General features: G+C 47.3%; 1 protein-coding gene across 1 annotated transcript in view; it reads right to left on the bottom strand.

Moving 5' to 3' along the window:
* Positions 1-1,699: 1,699 nt before the first annotated feature.
* The window catches only part of LOC142572017 (cyclic nucleotide-gated channel alpha-3), a 373,120-nt gene continuing 355,794 nt past the window's right edge, over positions 1,700-19,025 (bottom strand). Inside the window, exons 3-7 of the mRNA XM_075680805.1 lie at positions 18,576-18,778; positions 17,769-17,871; positions 10,085-10,523; positions 5,334-5,815; positions 1,700-2,107 (exon numbers count right to left, since the gene is read on the bottom strand). Coding sequence (XP_075536920.1) covers positions 5,530-5,815; positions 10,085-10,523; positions 17,769-17,871; positions 18,576-18,778 — 1,031 coding nt within the window. The 3' untranslated portion in view covers positions 1,700-2,107; positions 5,334-5,529. The remainder of the gene's footprint in view (positions 2,108-5,333; positions 5,816-10,084; positions 10,524-17,768; positions 17,872-18,575; positions 18,779-19,025) is intronic.

The raw sequence follows: 19,025 nt of genomic DNA, 5'->3' as shown, positions 1-19,025 counted from the left end.
TGTTACGCGACCTGAAGGGCTAAGTTTGACACGTGGCGAGCAGGAGGAGTCCCGTCTTGACTGAGAACCGAGGATGCGCTCATTGCGCAACCGCGGCAAAATATGTGCTTCCAAACCGTGATCTATTAAAAAGTGTAGGCGCTCATCTGGATACATAATTGCTTTTTTCCCTTTAACTTCGTATAAAGATAACGCAGCGAGAAATATATGCGGCTCCCTTCTCTCTTTCCTTCAGCTGAAGTCGATTCCTCGCGCTACTGGCCCCTGAACGACAACGCGCGAAATGAACTATACACCTGTTCACTGCACCCGAAAACTAGTTTGTTCATGTGGTTAAATGGCATTTCGCTAGGTTCGTGCAATTCGTAAGTCATGTCAGAGTATTTTCATTTTCCGCGGTCGCGCGGGAAATACCAGTGATAAATTATGTCTTTTGCTCGTATTTTGTACTTGGTTCGTGACTGTAGAACAAATTTCCTGTGTACATTGCTCTTGATTCCGTTTGTTTTCACTTTTGTTTCGAAGAATAGCTTCTTTCTCTTGACAGTGACACACCACAACATTGCGCGAATAAGTGAGAATATTGGCATTTTCTTTTGGGCTACGTGGTTTCTTCCATTCTTTCCATGTCACTGACTACGTCTATATTAGTTTTACCTTTTAACTGCCAAAAGAAACGGAACTGCTTAATAAATTAACTGCAGGAACTATAGTGCATGTATGCTTGTTTTGCTTTGCAGTCCCGCGATGCCATTCCTCTTTTGTGATTTGAGTAAGTCTATAAAACCTATACGCAAAAGTTCATTGGTTCCTGCTCCTCAGCTCGGAAGGAATATCTTCCCGTGTTGGGAGAGCGTACTTAAGAGCAAATTACAGCAACCTTCATCAGCCTATCATACCAGATACTGCTAAGATCTAAGAACCCTGTGTCATCAAAATCTCGCCTAAGGCTTACGTTAAAAGGTGAACTACTAGCTTATGATTCTACCGATACCTAATCCGGCAAATTTTTCAAAGCTCGAAAGTAATTCCTTAAGCTCCTGTACAGCATCTTATCACCTGTAGAGCTCAAAGGTTCAAATTCAAAAAAGTTTTGCTTACACACTATAAGCAACTCAGTCTCCGGCTTGTGAGAGACACTTATGACATTTTTTTTATCCTCACAGCAACGAGTGACATCGTCACAACCAGAGTCTTAAGCCTTCATTAGAACAATACCTATGTTTTCTGTTGTACGTCTTTGGCAACAACAATCACAGAAGAGATACTCAACTAAGACTAGACTACTTTTTTCTGCCAACACGATCACATTCACTGTTTTTGTGCAAGCCTATACAACATGCTCCACGAAAATTTTAAACAATTCTCATAATTATCGACGTCACGCCACAGGCGTGCGCGAGTGAGGGTACACACCGTTGTCATTATTACTATTTAGCAGCACTCAACCGCACAAATTCTCGTCGTGCGGAATAAAAAATAAGAAAATGGGAGGAAAGTTATAGAGAAGTAATTTGACATCCCAGTTGGCATGTGCTTCAAACGCACCACAACACACGCACTTTCAAAGGAGCACAAAGCATATCAAAGATTCTCTTGGTAGGTTGAGTTTGTTGTCGCAGTCTTCCATTGGTCGATAGTGCTAGTGCGGCTTAGATCGAGATAAAAGAATATCGTTAAGAAAGAAAAGTACAAGGAGGAGAAGTAGCAAAGGACTTTACGTTCCTCGTGTTCATTTGAACAAAGAAACAAAGGGAAACAAAAGTGTGACAACAAAGAAATAAGAAACACAAGAGTGCGGTTATTTTGTGTGTGTGTGCGTGTGTCTCAGAGCGTCAGTCCGTGCTCTTTGCACAGTCACTTGTTTCCGCTTCTCCGAACGAATGTGCGCACATATTCGTGTCCTCGTAGTCTTGCGTTCACGCGCACAATGCCTTCCGGGGGGATGTAACCTCGCCGGGCGGTCGCATGCCGGCGTGTAGTGACTTTGCTGGGAGTGGCAATACTTTATTTACACCTTCGGCGAGACTGGCTGGTGTCGACTGGAGATGGTGGGCTTTTATTTGTGCTAAGGGACGCAGTCTCTTTCACACTGCTGCACAGCTTTCTGAAATGGAAATAAAAAAAAGAAAGTGTATTGTTTATTCAAAAGAGAGTAATAGAGAGATTATTTAAGAACACGTCAAGCTAACTGACGCATACGGTAAAAACATGCGTCCTTTTCAAGAAACCAAATGAAAAGGCAGCGTGTGCTTTCAACGATACAGTACTGAAGTTAAAACAAACAAACGCGGACGCATCCGCGTATTTACAACCGATATCAGACACAACAGCCGGTTTTTCAAAAGCGGCATTTGCTTTTTGACACCAAACTGGCTCCGATAGCAGTAGTATTGATACGAAGTTCAACGATTAACAAATCATACAATCAGCTCTTAGGCCTCTTTGCAGGAGGCCTCGATATTGTAGTATTGAACAGTGTATTTTCATAGTTCATCACAGTCTCAAAGCTTTACAACATCCACGCTTACGCTCACGAGTTCTTGTTCTTTAATGTCCTCGTACTATTTATTTTGCTTACTGCCGTGTGGGGAAACCAGCGAAAAACTGACTGCGACCTAACAACGCTTTGAAATTGGTGAACATTGGGTTAGCGTAAGGAAAATACATTGTGAAAGATCTGTTCAGTCGAAGCCTGCAATATGGATAAATATTCAGCACAGGAAAAAATCGCCATCCACCTGAGGAACGTAAAAACTAACTCTATGTAGGTTTCTTAGACAAAAAAAAAACGGTTTTTTTTTGAGACAGCTGCATGTGCTTTGTGGCTTCGTGCTACAGACCGATGAACGAAGATTTGCCCTTCCATGAATCTTCATTCACTTTGCTGGCTACCGCAGCACTGAGTGTCCATGTACTTCAAGTTTTTTACTAATTCGACATCGTTCTGGAATCTGTTAGCCTCCTGGTTAACTCAGATGATAGAGTGACTGACTCGGAAAGGCGCAAGCCCTGGATTCAATCGCCGAATCAAGAATTTTCTTCAAGTGCGAAAATTTATTTTTGATGAACCCAGTATGGTTTCCTTTGTAGCTTATTGTTATAATTGGTGGCTCGCAATTTTCTCTTTCAGGAATCCATCATAGACAACTAGTGGCCCCTTAAGATACAGGCGCTAGATCGAATCAAGGAACATGAGTCACAGGACCTTTCTAACCCTTGATGACATAAATTGAAAGTCCCCCTTCGACACTTTATTTGACCTCCACCAATCATTATCGTCATCAGCGTATTTACGTTCCCCGTAAGACGAAGACATCTTCCGGCGATCTCCACTTGCTGCTAGCTTGCACATGCGGTTTCTTTCTTATGCTTGAAGACCTCATAATTTCATACAGACACCTAATTCCCTGTCGTCCCCAACTGCACTTCCCACCCCTTGCTATAAATTCTGTAACTTTAATAGACTGCCGGTTAACTGCCCTACCCTGCCCACCTGCATTTCCTTTCTCCAATATCAACTAGAATAGCGACTAGCCTTGTTGGCTCTTTCGTCCACACCGTTGCCTGCCTGTCTCTTAATGGGTACGACTAATACTTTTTTCTCGTTACATTGCTTGTTGCGTTGTCCTGAACTTCTTCTCCTCAAGTTAGTTCTCTTCTCCTCACTTAGTTAACGTTTAAGCCATTCCCAATATGTTAGTAGTGGCAGAATCGAATGAGTGTGCACTCTTATATTCAAAGATAGCTTTAAGCTGCCGGTCATAACTTGGTAATGTCTACCGTATGCACTCCAATCCATATTTTTTTATTCTGTGAATTTCCTTTACATGATCTGTCTCCGGTCGTTAAAAAACCTAGGTAAACGTATCCTTGAACAGATTCGAAAAGTTGGCTTCCAATTATGAATCCTGGCTCTCTTAACAGGCTAGTACACTTTACCTTTGTATTCTAAATAACAATCTTCAACCCTAATAGTAGATTTTCGCCGATAAGGCTCTGACTCACTGGTTGGAATTCGCGGCCAGTGCTGACGAACAGGAAAATTTCACCTGCAAACCGTAGAGTGCTGAAATATTCGCCGTTGCTCCTCACTCCTAATACTTCCCTGTCTAATAGCCTGGATACCTGTTCTAAGCATGCAGTGAATGTTATTGGAGAGATTGGGTCTACGTTCCTGACGCCTTTTTTGATAGGTACTTTTCCACTTTTTTTTGCAGAGAATTAGGTAGCTGTGGAACATTTGCAAGTATTTCCTAGGGCATTTACGACTGCTCCTGCTACTCCTTAACTATGAATGCCTCCATGATTGCTGCTATCTCTATTAAATCGTTTGCATTTTCGTAATCCAAGAAAGCCATATACAGAGGTTGGTTGTACTCAGCAGGTTCCCGCTCTTCCTGAAGCCAGCCAGTTCTCACGGATTATTGAAGTCCAGCATTGCCCTGGTTCTATTAAACATTACCTAGCTGAATATATATTTTACAATGCTAAAAACAAGCTAATTGGCCTGTTATTCGTTAATTTTTTAAGTCTTTCTCGTAATGGATTATTATAATTTTGACATTCTTGCAACTCTCTGGTACTTTGGAAGCCTTGTGGAATTTACGTATAAAGGGTCGCAAGCATTCAAAATATGATATCCCCTCCATTTTTCAGTAGATTGACTGTTATCATCTTCCCCTGCCTATGAATGCATCTAGTTAACGTTCAGACTTCAAATAAGTAATTTGAGCACACAGTCCATGTGCTTTCTTAGTGGTTGTTTCGTCACTTCAAGGATATTGAAATTACTGCGCTGTAACAAAAAAAAAATTAAGTATTATTTGCAGTCACATACCTGTCAAAAATACCTGTGCCTTAAAACATGAAGCAAGCTTCGCATAGGTGCAGAAAGAAAGCAGGTCCGAGCTAATCGATTCCTCACCCTCCGGCAAGGCTGCGCACTTGTACGACTAACTCTTCCTTGAGCTTTCGCTGAAGACAATCTGTTCTCACCAACTCCAAGATCACTCTAGTTCAAGATAAGGGCAGCCTTTCTTCCCTCAGGTAGTGCTGGTCAAAGTCCCCGCCCTTTCCGCCCTCTTACTGCTCTTTATGTTTCACCCGCAGACATTTAATTTTCATGTCATAAGCCTCAGAAAAGCACTCATACACAAGAAAAGAGAACAGAAATTGCCGGGGAAGAAGAATGCGGAATCGCACGCGCGCCCACAGACACGCTCGCCTGCACACGCGGCTGCACTGAAACAGACACATACGAGCAGCAAGTATGCGGTTTCCTTTTCCGACTTGGCGCCCTAAGTTTCAGTGGTTGATGAGAGGCCACTCACTGTATGAGCGTGCACCAACCACCGGTATGAAGCAGGTGCCCAACGTCCAGGCGTGCGGTACCTGCCGCTCCCAAAGAGTTCCCCACGTCGACGTCCAAGGGGCGGCGTGCTTCGTGGCCGCAGCAGCAAAGAACTGGAACCCGCCAAGGAGCCAGCGGTCCCCGAATAAGCAAAGGGAGACGAGCAGTGGGCGATGTCAGATGATGGACTCGCGGTTTCGCTCCTGCTCGTCCGAGGAGCATCCACTGCTCTCGGGGCTCGCGGCACCGCATATCTGCAGCTCGATCTCAGCGAGCCGACTCTCGACCTCCCACTGCTGCTGGCTCAGCTTGACGCTCATGGTGGCGTTCTCAGCCTCGAGAGTGACCAGCCGCTCACGCAGTCTCTTGATCTCGGCAAGCAGGGCCTCTTGGGACGCGTCCCGGACTGAAAGGGGGTTCATGCCGCCACCACTGCCCATCACTCCGCCGCACAGCAGTGGGCTGCCAGAGAAGAGAGCGACAAGAAACTGTGTCAGTAACAAAGTTTTGCACTATGACTTTCGCTACAGCCCTACCGAAGAAGAAAAAAAAATGAATTTGTCCTGTCCATTAAGCCCGAACGAACATATGGAGGTCCCATATAGATAGATACCTGTATGTTCCCATATATCATATGGAGCATGTCTCATGTCATTCCCCTGTTCATTGTATAAATATGTGGCGATATCATACAAAAACCTGCATGTTCACATATATATTATAAGGCTTGTCCTATAGACCGTTTTTTCGTAGGCGCCGCCATATTGTGAGCTCAGTGGCGCCGCCTATGAGCAGCGCCATACTGGCTTGGGTGAAAGCGGTCTTTTGCATGGCAGGTATACGCTCGGCGGTCGGTACTGCCGTTTGTTTTCGCGGTCGTGCGCTCTGTTTAGTATGACGTGCGTATGCTACGTGGTAAACGGTTCTGTGAGACGTGCTGAAGTGGTTTAAGGCGTTATGGCCGGAATTTCTGCTGGCGTTGAGGTGGACGGAACACGCAGCGCGATGTGTGCGCGCATATTTGAGCCTACGATCAGCCTCGGAGATCAATTGTGTATTTCTGAATGTTCTAGTCATTAATGTGACCTTATTGCAGTATTATCCTCTAATTCTAAGCTGCGGTTTAGGAGCCATGAAACATAAGCGACGATCGTAACAGCGTGGGTACCGTTCTGCTACGATAGGAGCTGTGGTGTTATACTTTGACAAGCGTTCAAACCGTTCGCTGCAGGTTACATTGCGTGACTACTTGGTTCGATGGATGAGGTTTTTGCCCCTGAATAAAATAGTTTTGATAAGTAATAGCAGCATACCTTACAGTCTGAATTAGGCTTGTCCAGCAAATGGACTGTTTACGAACTGCGCGAGCCTCCTAAGCAGTGGTAGGTGCTGGATTACATATATCTTTGTTCTATATACCGCATGGTCCAAGCATATGGCATCAGCGGATATATATTTATAAACGTTCTGCGGCGTGACTATGCGAGGTCCTATTGCGGCGTTAGCCCGTTTTCTCTTGCTCTTGAAAGATGATGATAACCGAATTTTATTTTCGGTTGTGTTCGTTCCGTTCTCTACGACGCACTCACACGTATTACGGAAATTTTGTCCTCAAAAATAGGCATCGCATTCTTTTTATGCGATCCTTCATATATTATGGCTGTATGCAGGCCAAAAAGGCAATGCCGAAGCGCTCAGCTTACATATATATCGTGCTGGTTCACCAACCGCAGTGATCGCTGTGCTGAGCAGCGCCATCGGCCTCATGCAGGAAGGATAGCGTAGACATATGGTAATTTGAAGCCTACTAGAATTGAAATGCGCGAGAACGATGCCGGCGCACCACAAATATTTGATAGCGCCTGCAGCTTAGATGTTTCGTGGTTGGCTTAGGTTGGCCGTGCACGAGCATGAGCTCTTATGCTTTATGTTTTACTCCCTACGCCAAGCAATCAGATAGTGAGCAGATTTACCATTTCATGCTGCTAATACAGAGACACCACTTTCCTTTGTTGAATTAAAACCGATACAAGCAAAATAATTCACAACACATACACGCACCGCGACTGATAATGTGCGTACACCGCGGCTGATAAAACGTGTCACATTTTTGCGCCCCCAAGAGATATTTCCGCCTACTGTAGTTACCGATGCACCGAAAGGCTTCCCTGACGACCTTATATGAACGGACATGGCGTAAATTTCACAAAGTACCATCTAAAACAACTCGAAATCGTTCCGCAGCACGCGACAGCAATACTTTCAAGCAGCGCCGCGCCGGATCGCCCAAGCCAGAAAGGAGGAAAGGCTCTCCGCGCGCCCTATCCTCCTGGCCCGATGAAACGGTCTATACAATCCCCATATCTAGTATATGAACATGTGGGGTCTCATATAAAATCCCACGTGTTAACATACATCCATATGGGGCAAATTCCGTAAAATTATATGGGCGTACATGGCCTAAAACCACGCATGATCAAATATATCATATGGACAAGGTACGATATGATTGTATGAACACGTGGAAATCCCATAAAAACAAAATTGTGGCAGAACCCGTCTTGCGATGACTGTCGATAGTAATGCGTTAGCATTGAATCAATATAACGATACAACGTATTTCCACCGTTGGAAAGAGTTATGTATGATGCGTGCATTACAGCGGGACTTCTCTATCGCGCTCCCCTAAGAACACTCTGCGCCACCTAGCGTCGTCGCTGTCACGAAGCCTGCGCGTGGCCTCCGAAATGCATGGCACGCCGGTGTGTGCGAACGCTGAGAAACGCGTTGTGCGGCCACCGGGCTCCTCTCTCGCGCTCCTTTCTGGAGACGCTGCGCCATGTGGTGGCACTACCGATAAGTCCAAGCGTGGCCTCCGAGACTGGAGGAGTGGCGTGCTAGTGCCTACGAACGCTGAGAACTGTTCCTTGGTTTGCCGGGCACTCGGTGGCTATTACTCAGTTCCTCAGGCTGGCGAGAGGTTTATTCTACAGTGCCCCATACCCAGTGCGTTCATGGCGCAGCTCGCTAAAACGTTCGCGCGAGCGGCGTTCACTGAAACGCGGATTATATCCAGTGCATTTGTGGCCCAGCCTGCTGGTGCGTCGGGTCGCTGTCCTTGAGGAACCCTTTAGATGTGGGTTCGGTTGCGTTCAGCCTCGGATAAATTTAAGAGATATTTTTCGTCATTGTATCGCAACACATTCCCCGTGGCACATACCTATTTGTCCAAGTTGGCGTCGAAGACGTTCATTGAAGAGCGGCACAAACCTACTGGCAAATACCCAGTGACCCAAATTGGCATCAAAGATGTTTATTGCAGACGAGCACAGACCGAGTGTTACGTTCTCAAAGCCACAAGTCGTCGTCGTAGGGTTTATTCGAACAGTGGTACCTACAGAGTCTTGCGTCTACAGCGGAACCACCTCTCGGAATGCGTACTCAGCGACGAAATGACAGAGTGAGCATGTAGGCGTAGTCGAGCCCGTACTCGAGTGTGTGTATGCGCGCGCGCGCGTATGTGTGTGTGTGTGTGTGTGTGTGTGTGTGTGTGTGTGTGTGTGTGTGTGTGTGTGTGTGTGTGTGTGTGTGTGTGTGTGTGTGTGTGTGTGTGTGTGTGTGTGTGTGTGTATTGTCGGCGTATTTAGTGGTTCGTTGAAAAGCACTACGTATGTACACAGTGAAGGATTTGGTGTCGGGCTTGTAGGACGATCGGAGGAACTTGAGGCGACACGACTAGGCGAGCAGGGTTTATTTACATTATTTACATTTGAACATAGGATACATTTACACGGTCTAGCGTGACTCCCAAATGGAGCCCGCAAGACGAAGCATACAGCAATCGAGCACACAGCTCACGAGTACATTTGAAGCACAGAGCAAGACGACGAGCGCGACCTATCCTCCGACAACAGTTGCTTATAACCACTCCGTTCGACATCACCGTTCGACGTCATCGTAGAAAGTCCTCGTGGTCGCTTTTGTGAGAAGGGGGTAGGGGTTTTACACACACACACCCACAGTCCGCACAGGTTTCGGTGCTCTATCCGAGGGCCGACGACCTTTGCAGCGCAGTCGTCGTGGTATCCATTGTCCTGCGTCCCCGTAGTCAAGTGGTTACGCCCGACCCCAGCCGGCGCTTCTAAATTCCAAAGCTGCCTTTTTCCTGTAGTCGCCACGTGTGTCGGCAGACTGTGACGAATCCTGGGGCCCCCGTACCGCAAAGCACCCTTTTGCCAGGGTGGCTCCCCCTGCCGCAGAGAGACCATGACGACCCGGCAAATTAACCATCAATGCACGGGGCGCCAAACGTGGCCAGCATTGCTGTCGTCACCGATCCTCCAAACGAGGCGCATGGTCGGCTAGCGCTGTCCTCGCTGGTTCTCTTCGGGGAAGATCGCAACGCTCGCAGCTGCAGCTGGCTGAGAAAACCTGCAGGTCCGCAACTCGGCAGGCCATTCCTAACAACAGTGCCACATACTCAGTGATCCAAGGCGCTCCAAAGGTTGGTTTCGACCCGCGTTACCTCAGCAGAGCAACCTGATGCGCTACTCACTCCACCACATGACTACCCTGTGACAAAGGTGGGCGCGAAAACAGTTAGAAGCAAACGTGTATATATATATATATATATATATAGATAGATAGATTCAATCAATCGATCTCGAAAATTTCGCGAAGTACCCTATAATGCTTACGCATTACTAAAGAAACAAAAGGCGGCGACCCTACCTGGGCACCATCAGCTGTGCCGTGGACGCGGGTGAAGTGCCGGCCGGGCTCGCGTTGCTGGACAGGTCGGCCGCCGTGAAGCCTATGCCTGGAGATGGCGGCGGCAGCGGCTGGCGGTACGGCGACGCTGGTGTGGTCGTCACCGTCATGGCGGCCAGCCGCCTTGGCTCCGCCGAGGATGCGGCGGACGGCGGCGGAGGCGGGTGCTGCTGGTGTGGCTTAGGGGGATGGCGTTGGTCGTAAGGTACGGCACCGGCGCCGTTTGAGCGGCTGCTGCTGAGGGGGCTGTCGGCCGCCGGAGGGGCCGAGGAAGGCTGGAGGAGGGCGGCGACTGAGGAGGAGGCCTCCTTGGAGGGGGCGCCCGGTGTCACCTCTTCCAAGGGCAGCTTGCCTCGAGACTCGACCAGACCCGGGGTGCTCCGGCTCCTGCCCAGGGACACTGCAGAGCCACCGGGCCCCCGCCGCACGGGAGAGCCGCCAGCGGGGCGCCGCGAAACACACAGAAAGAGAACGCGGCAGGGTCAGGCGGCCACAACTAGCGCCTCGCAGCCCACACAATTATCGTTTACTGCGTCCCAAGACCAGGAGCCGAGGGACGCCAGCTTCAGGAAAGCTGGCTAAGAACTACACACCCCAAGAACAGCGTGTTTATCGCAACGACGCGGAAGACTGTCACCTGTTCTGCGCACTTACCAGTCAACACTACCGCACTCGGTGCCTTGCTCAAGCACCCCCCTCCCCTCCCCCAAAGAAAGAAATAAGAAAGAAACACGAAAGGAGGAGCAGCTGGAGACAAATGTTTGTGGACAATGGCTGCTCCGAAAAAGCGAATAGTTCACTCAGCCTTTTCATCTTACACAGCGCTTGGGCGAATTAATACGCGAGGTCTGAGCCAGTCTCGCGTGAAGGAAAGTACTATGGGTGGCTGATGCATGTGCCGAAAACTGGTAATTTACGTGGAATTGTAGCTTGGCCCATGGAATGTTCAGGCTATTCTAGCATTCGCCTGTACCTATAGTTACTATTTGAAGTGCCCGACGACAATCATACTTAACTAGTCTTCCTTAGAGATAACAAAAATGCGTCCCTTCTAGCACTACCATTGCAACTATAATTCCCATGATATTGGTTTCTATCGTCCCCATGGGGCGTCATCTCCCATAAAGAAGCTATACGTGAGAATTTTAATTAGCACATGCATCTTGAACGTCGAAGTGAGGCAGCGGCCATAAAATATCAGGCTGCGTGGCCTAGGCTGAGAAGAAATCCAATTTTTTGTTAGGAATGGTAAAGCAGCTTCAAATACACGTACGAAAGGAAGACGCAAGATACACGAGGGTGCTGCTTGTGTCTTCGCATTTTTCGCGCGCCTTTACCATTCCTAATAGTTGAAACACCTGGACCAAGCTAGATTCCATCCTGGTAGATTTCTCGATGCAGCCATGGTCTCGAAACACCTAAATTAAATTATGGGGTTTAACGTGCCAAAACCGCTTTCTGCTTTTGGGGCACGCCGTAGTGGAGGACTCCGGAAATTTCAACCACCTGGGGTTCTTTAACGTGCATCTAAATCTATGTGCACGGGTGTTTTCGCATTTCGCCCCCATCGAAGTGCGGCCGCCGCGGCCGGGATTCGATCCCGCGACCTCGTGCTCTGCAACCCAACACCATAGCCACTGAGCAACCACGGCGGGTCCCCAAACACCTGTCCCCGACTGTGTGTATATCACTAAAGCGTCGCGGCGGTGCATACAAAAATTATGACTGCAGCAGGGTTTAGACTAGCAACGATGAGTTCCGCCGCTCTGCATAGTTATTAGTAAACCACGACAGGACAGTGCACTCGCTGTTAAGACGAATACAAGAAAAGGAAAAAACAGCATTATTGTTACACTGCGCAACCCAAGCATCGTTTTCTGAAATCAAACTAGATCTAATGCCGAATCAGTTATTTCGCGATAGAAAGAGTGAGAAATCTGAAGGCAATTGCTAGCTATATTTTATAGAGCTTTCACAGCTCACATTGCTTTGGTGCTGGCACCAGTTATGTACTACAGTTTCAGTTGCAAGGAAGTATACAAGTTATACAGCTTTGGGCGCAGAATAGTCGATATTTTCGCGCAGAAATATGTAAACATGGCAAAGCGTCCGTGCGTTTTGTAATTTGCATGGGATTACTGAAACATTAGTTAAAACAAAGAATGATGAGGCTGACAAGTGATGAAGGGTATGTAGAGTGTTTTAGTTAAGAGTATTATCAGCTTGCTTCACTCAGCCACAGAGCTATCTATCACGTGGATACACTGGGGTTTCCTGGTAGAGAGCAATTTAGTGGAACTAGAAGAAGAAAGGGGGTTTTGAAAAGGAAAAAGTAGTCGACAATCCAGTGGGGCCCTTGTCTAGGGGTTCCACCCATTCAGCGTGTTATTCTTCAATAAAGTTGTTCCTCTACAATGGTATAAATGCTTAGGAGAAAAATAAAACTTTATCATCTACACCGGAAGAAGGAATTATTAATGAACATGGTGGTGCGGCCGAATTTCGTTACGTTTGCAACATACCTTTCTCATCGTACCGTATACAGTACTGTATACCGTATACATACCGTATGTTACGCATGAAACTACCACTAAAACAATAGTTCCTAATGACTCGTGTTTTAAACTAGATGTTTTAAAAAGCACATAAGTAGACACCACGCCATTTGTTCCTATATCTAATGCACATCAAGAAATACCAATTATTCTAAAACTTGCTCACTGTGTGCAAAGGTTCAGACATTTTCCAATGCCATTGCTTGCGCTTACTGCAGTTTTCTGTTTTTTCGACCGCTTACTGATTAACAGGAAAATGACTTAGAGCTTGTGCACGCAGTGGCAAAACACTACGTGAAGTTCGGAAGCAGGGCTGCATTCAAAAATGTGCTGAACATAAATCTGCCAGGCGGGCTACAGGATAGTTTCATCAAGCACACAGTCTAAAGAAGGAGGTGCGACGATACTACTTACGGACTCTATAGGTTAGCAGTAAAAAAACATGCGCCATGCTCGGAGATATGTGCAGTCTCATTTCCATGCGCGGATCAATAAACCCGTGGGTCAAATCCCGAAACCCATGTCTTCCTGTGCGGTGACGTGCTACCAAAACATGTAAATAGAAAAAGGAATATGAATTGGAAAGGAAATTTAAGAAGGGAACGTGAATTGGATGTGGTCAGCGCCCTTGTAGCACGCGCTGTTCGTGCTCTTCGGTAAAGAAACATGTGTGTGATGACTTTTGTAGTCTACATAAGGTAGCAAAGCTGCTAAAGATTTCAGATTACGTAGGAAAGGACAAACGTTCATCGTTTCAACTGCGTCGCCAGGTAAAAACGAAACAATCAAAAACGAAAGGGGACGCGCTGACAGGTAGACTGAAGGCCTTTAAGACAAAGCTTAAATATAGAAGAAGAAAAAAAAACGCCGCGAAAGAAAAAGCGGGTGGCAGCGCGAGAGTTGGCGACCCAATTTCGGCCGAACGGGACCCCGAGGAGTCGTTTACTCGCGACAGAGTTGCGCTTCGCACATTCCTGCGCGCTAGCATCGTCGATAAGCCTGCCTCTGTGGCGGCGGCGACGCTGCGCACCCGGCCAGAAAAAATAAATGCCTACGAGCGCGCTCGAACAAATCGCAAGCCGGCGACACACCGCACCGCAGAGTCACCTAGCATACAGCGCAGTCCGGTCTTTGCGCTTCCAATTCAGAAGCCTCGTATGTTTCGTGCCAGAGAGCTGTAGCAGGGATGCTACAGCGCAGCCAGCCTTGACAGGCAGAGAATGTTTTCGCTTTGCGTTCATGTTGGCATCGCACGGGGGAACCGGGCGTGGCGCGCGCGAACCTAGCCTCGCAGCTGGCTGGCGGTTCTCAACCTAAGCGCGCTCGGCGACGCGACGAGAGGCCTCGAGCCCATTTCATCACGCCGGCCTCTGCATCTCCTTCATTCGCTGTTATTGCTTCCGTCATAAATGTCGTCGCCGTGCCTGAGCAGCGCGCAAACAGCTGCCTCCTAACCATACAACACGCGTCGCGCTTTCACTGCCCGAGCATTCGTTTGCTTGCTCGGAAATAAAAAAAGCGTTCCCTTCGACGCCGCAACAGTTGTGCAGCGACGATGCGCGCTTTGCTCGCATTCTCGCCGGCGTGCTGTTACGCTGACGCCGTAACACCAAGCAAACGCGCGCGAGCGTTAGGCTTTGCCGCAATGCGGGCGAGCTGTGGTACGCAGCCGACCAAAAAAAAAAAAAAAAGGCCGTGCGGCGCGTGTTTGTTTGCGCCGACTGTTTGGCGTGTTCGGGTGCTGTTGCTTCGGAGAGCTTTCAGCGAGAGTTCCCCGCCGCGAAGCACAGAGCTATTTGCTGATTTGCGCACCACAATATATGTTGGCGTTATAAGTGTTTCGCCCGAGTGTTGGTGTGCGAATTTTCCAGCCGATTTGACACACCGAAACGAATGCCAGCTTAGTTATTGAGCTCTGTATAAGAAAGGTGACGTGCAAGGCCTCGTCAACATGGTTGCGTTGGTAAAATTTCTGTTGTATTTGCCGGACAGCTGAGACTGAGGACGGCGGTTTGCATTTTATGTTGCACTACATTTCTGGCGAATATCCTTACACCAACTTCACTCTTACCCCAATATGTTACCTACCTAGTTTAAACGCTAAACGTCTGTTCTGGTCCTGTGATGCGAAACTAATCGGAGTCAGGCCTACATTAATGTATCTAATTTCTTAAAAAATTTCAGCTTTATCAGTGATCATGAAGACTACAGTTAGAGAAATGAGAGAAGGAAAGAGTGAGAGAAAGAAGCAGAGGCAAAGTAGCGAAGAAAACAAAAGTCTTCAGTACAACAAACGAAAACCATTCGACGCCAAAATGTAATGCAGAACGACGTTGTGCAAAAGATGCTGACAGTAGATTTGAGTGCCTCACATGCATCCGAGTAATTTGTAGGTTGCATCGAGCTTTTTCTTAGGAAAGCATTAATTATGAAGCCATTTGTCAAACAAATTCTAAAACCAAGATCAAATATTCTCTGACATCGTGTACTCGTCCCGACTATTACAAAATCGGTGAGCTGGTGTCAGCGACAGGGAGATGTTTCGTGTGTGTGATTATGCACAAGATGCTGCAGTAAGTGAATTAGCATAGCCGGTAAACGCTTAAGTTATTTCTACAGTTACCTGCAAGCGAGTCTGGGGATTCTTGAAACACCTCTTAACTTCTTGATATTCTGCTCAGTTATGTCTAGGTTCGTAATGATAAATAAGGTTTCTTCATGTAACCTGGAACGTGCAGAGAGCAAAATGGTCTTGACGGTTTCGCAATATACGCAGAAAAAGATATTTAAACTAACTTCCGAACCTTCAGCGACGATTTCAATTTCGGTTCTATTATTATCCGCTCTACATCTGAAATCAGTTGAAACCTTGATATTTAAAAAAAAAATCACGCGTGGACGCCATAACTCTAAAAGCTTTCGGCCATTGATTAGAGTTAATTCGGAGCCTGTCATAAGACACCAGACCCTCATTCATGAAGCGCTTCGTATGGTAAATTGATTCGAATAAAAATGCAGGTGCCAATTGTAATAGCAGGCACATTGTTCATAAATACTTCTTTTTGGGCCTGTTGGTTCATCTTGAAACATATGGGTAACAGCGCAAACAGACGATCACAAGAAGGGAGACACGTACACACAAGCGCTGATGCTACACATTGTTACCGAATGCGGTTGGCGAATGACGAACAGTTTTTGGGAACAAAAACTTTCCGAATTCCGCCACTAATATGAGCCTGTACACTTGGCGTGGTCGTCACAAATAGCTGACCAGTATAATCACATTGTCGAGTCTGACTCTGCGATGTATTCATACATGCGGTGTTGCGACACAGTACCAAAATAATGCCGAAATGAATGAATCACAATTTGTGTTTTATATAGCGTACATATGTTTTGGCAATATTTCATTTTTTCATCTGGCATTTTATTTAGGAGACAGAAAAAAACATTTTGCATTCACTTACTTCGTTTCCTGAAGCCCGCCTTGCCGTCTGCTAGCCGCCTGATTAGCTCACATAGTAGAGCGACTGCCCAAGAAAGGCGGTGGTCCCCGGCTTGAGTCCCCGACCACGACAAATTTTTCTTCAACTGCAAGGCTTCCCTTTTGAGGAACCCGTATGGGTTTCCTTTGTAGCAATTTCTACGATTGGGTGGATGTCTCATTTTCCCTTTATTAAGCTAATGATGTTTTGCAGTCGTTCTCTTATTCGCACTACTTGCCTCAGCCGCATAACCAAAATAAACAATGCAACCATGTGAATGTGCTTTGACATGCAAACTGCTAACACTGACTGTCAATTTCGTATTGACCGCTGCTATTTCCCCATAGGTCCTGTCAACCACGACGGCGTGTGCCCGAATTAGCCTTTTGGGCCGCACAACGTCATCAGGGTTAATGCATGTTTTCATGACAGCACCTAAATTGAACACGATGTCTGCAGGCCGTTGCGTCTTCAGAATTGAGCTTCAATTGAAAGGAATATGCCATCCAATGAACTACCTATCTGTTTGACAGGTCACACTTGAAATGAACTCAAGCTTGAAATGAGACCTTTAAAAGCTGAAATAGTTTGTAAAAATACTCGCAACGTTCCCAATAGCTTATAGCTACATTTGTTGTTGATGCTACACTTACTAAAAGTGGCCTGCTAATTGTGCCCACGACTTTCATTGTTTGAAGACAGTCTTTAACACATGTGTTCGCTGCTGCTCATGATCTTGAATCATTCGCCTCTTTCACGAAAAAGAAAACGGGTATTTGCTGCTTGCATAACGTATAATTGAGTATCAACAATATTTCTGCTGTCTTTGTCGTTAAGGAGCCTTTAGCACCAATTTAGTGAAAGAGACATATGGGAATCGAGAATTGCTGAGAGGTGGAGCTGTAGATGTTATTTATTTTTCTTTCAGAAATGCGAGAAAACTCATGGAATGGCTAAAACGCTTCTCGTTGCTGATCTTGAGCCACAATCTAACTCACCTACTCTCTCGTCCTTTCTGTGTTTTATTCCTTTTTTCTGCCAAAACCCAATTTGAGGTTCTCAAGCTCTGCTGTCAGCCACTGTGTCGAAACAAAGGTGAACCGATCAGCGCAAATAAAAGTGGCGCTACAGGAGAGTGGGGCACAAGAACGAAATGGTAAGAAATACGCAGAGGAAAATGCAGGGAGCAAACAGACAGCAAGCGAGCAGGCAGGCGAGCAAGCGAGTGATAGAGACAGATGAGTGAGAGAGGAGCAGGCCTAAGAAAAGCAAGAAGAGGAAGAGAGTGGAAAGGAGTAAATGAGTGTGCCGGTGTAATAACGGTATATCGGTGGAGGGGGCATTCTGGTGGTGCCGGGCGGGTGGGCTTGTGTTTTGTACTTGACAAACCTCTGTCGAGCGCGCCCAGATTGTCGGCGAGGCCGGCCTCAGAAGCGTACGAGGGGGCTCCCCTCATCGTCGAGGGGGCCGCGTAGCGCGCGGCCGGGGGTCGCGAAGCGGAGGAAGAAGAAGGTTGTTGTAGTCGCTGGGCCAGCGTCGACGAGGAGAGGAGGAGGGGCGAGGCGGGCGCGTCCAGCTGGAGAACAGAGCCCGCGAGGAACCTACTTTTGCGCATCGGCTCTCGCTTGTACTTCTCCAGCCGCTTGACGGCGATCGCTTCTAGACGCACCCGGGCGGCGGGGTAGTCCTTGAGCACGTCCCACATGTCCTGGCCAAGAGAACGAGGAAGAAAAAAAGAAAGGAGAGAGTAAGCGGAACGGGCTGAAGTATGGACCGAGGGTTTAAATTCGGCCGGAGAGGGTCTTTGCTGAGCCAACTCGCCTCTGGCACCCACGAATCCCAGCTGCATAGGTATGCTTGTCTTAAGAGAGTCATGTGCCTATAGCTAAAGCTCCCTGCTGACCACGAGCAAATTACACTGACTGCCAAGAGGACTGCACATGACAGTGAACGAGGAGCGCTCTTAGAAAAATGAGTGTTTGGTCTGCCCTCTCATACCATAGTCATCCAGCTAAAAGCGTTGACGTATAAAATGATACTGGCGCACAAGGCACATAAACTTAAACCACATAGAGAAACGTGTGCTGTCAGAGGTAATTGCTCTATCTGAGTGTTTCGCAGGCGAGCTAAAAGCACCTTCGAGGGCAGTGAATCCATTCATCAAGGACGTCGGTTTACGTTGTGTCATGTATAAGCAGATTGGGTGCCATAACTTTGGGAGAGCAGTGGGGAAATGTGCATGGTAACGGTGTAATTTCGAAAAGTGTGTGGGAAATTGATCAGGCAACAATACGGAGAAACAAATGGTCCATAGGAGCAGTTAGTAGACACACTGTTTGTACTAGTTCCAATAACTGGGCACTAGGTTTACTTGCATAGCGGACGCGTTCCCAAATGCGGGAGCGTGTATACCTGCTTGTAGAGGCAGAAGAGGTCCGAGTAGCCGACGGAGCGCACCGAAGCCGTGCGGCGGTTGCCGGCCGTTCCCATGTTGAGGATGGAGATTTCGCCGAAGTAAGAGCCCGCGCGCAGCGTCGCCAGCACCGTCTTGCCGTTGTCCGTGACCACTTGGAGCCGGCCGCGGTTCACGATGTACATCTCCTTGCCCACTTCACCTGCAAGATGGCGGCAAGAGAAGGAACCGATTCAAGATAACTGCAGGCAGCAATGGTTTCACGTTCAGCTCATGTGAGAGGAAAAAAAAAAAGGTCTCGGTCGTAGCAACTTCATATTTCCGTTTTAAAGCTCCTTTTCGTAGCCCATTTTGGCTAAAAATATATAAAAAATATTGAAATGGTAGTAACCTAAGTTTAGAATGTCACCTAGTACGTACGACGGCAGTGATTCTTACCCGTTTTTACT

The sequence above is a fragment of the Dermacentor variabilis genome, chromosome 2, assembly GCF_050947875.1.
Source record: "Dermacentor variabilis isolate Ectoservices chromosome 2, ASM5094787v1, whole genome shotgun sequence".
In the NCBI taxonomy this organism is placed as follows: domain Eukaryota; kingdom Metazoa; phylum Arthropoda; class Arachnida; order Ixodida; family Ixodidae; genus Dermacentor; species Dermacentor variabilis.
Note: the sequence above shows the minus strand (reverse complement) of the source record. Positions and strands in the feature narration are given on the sequence as shown.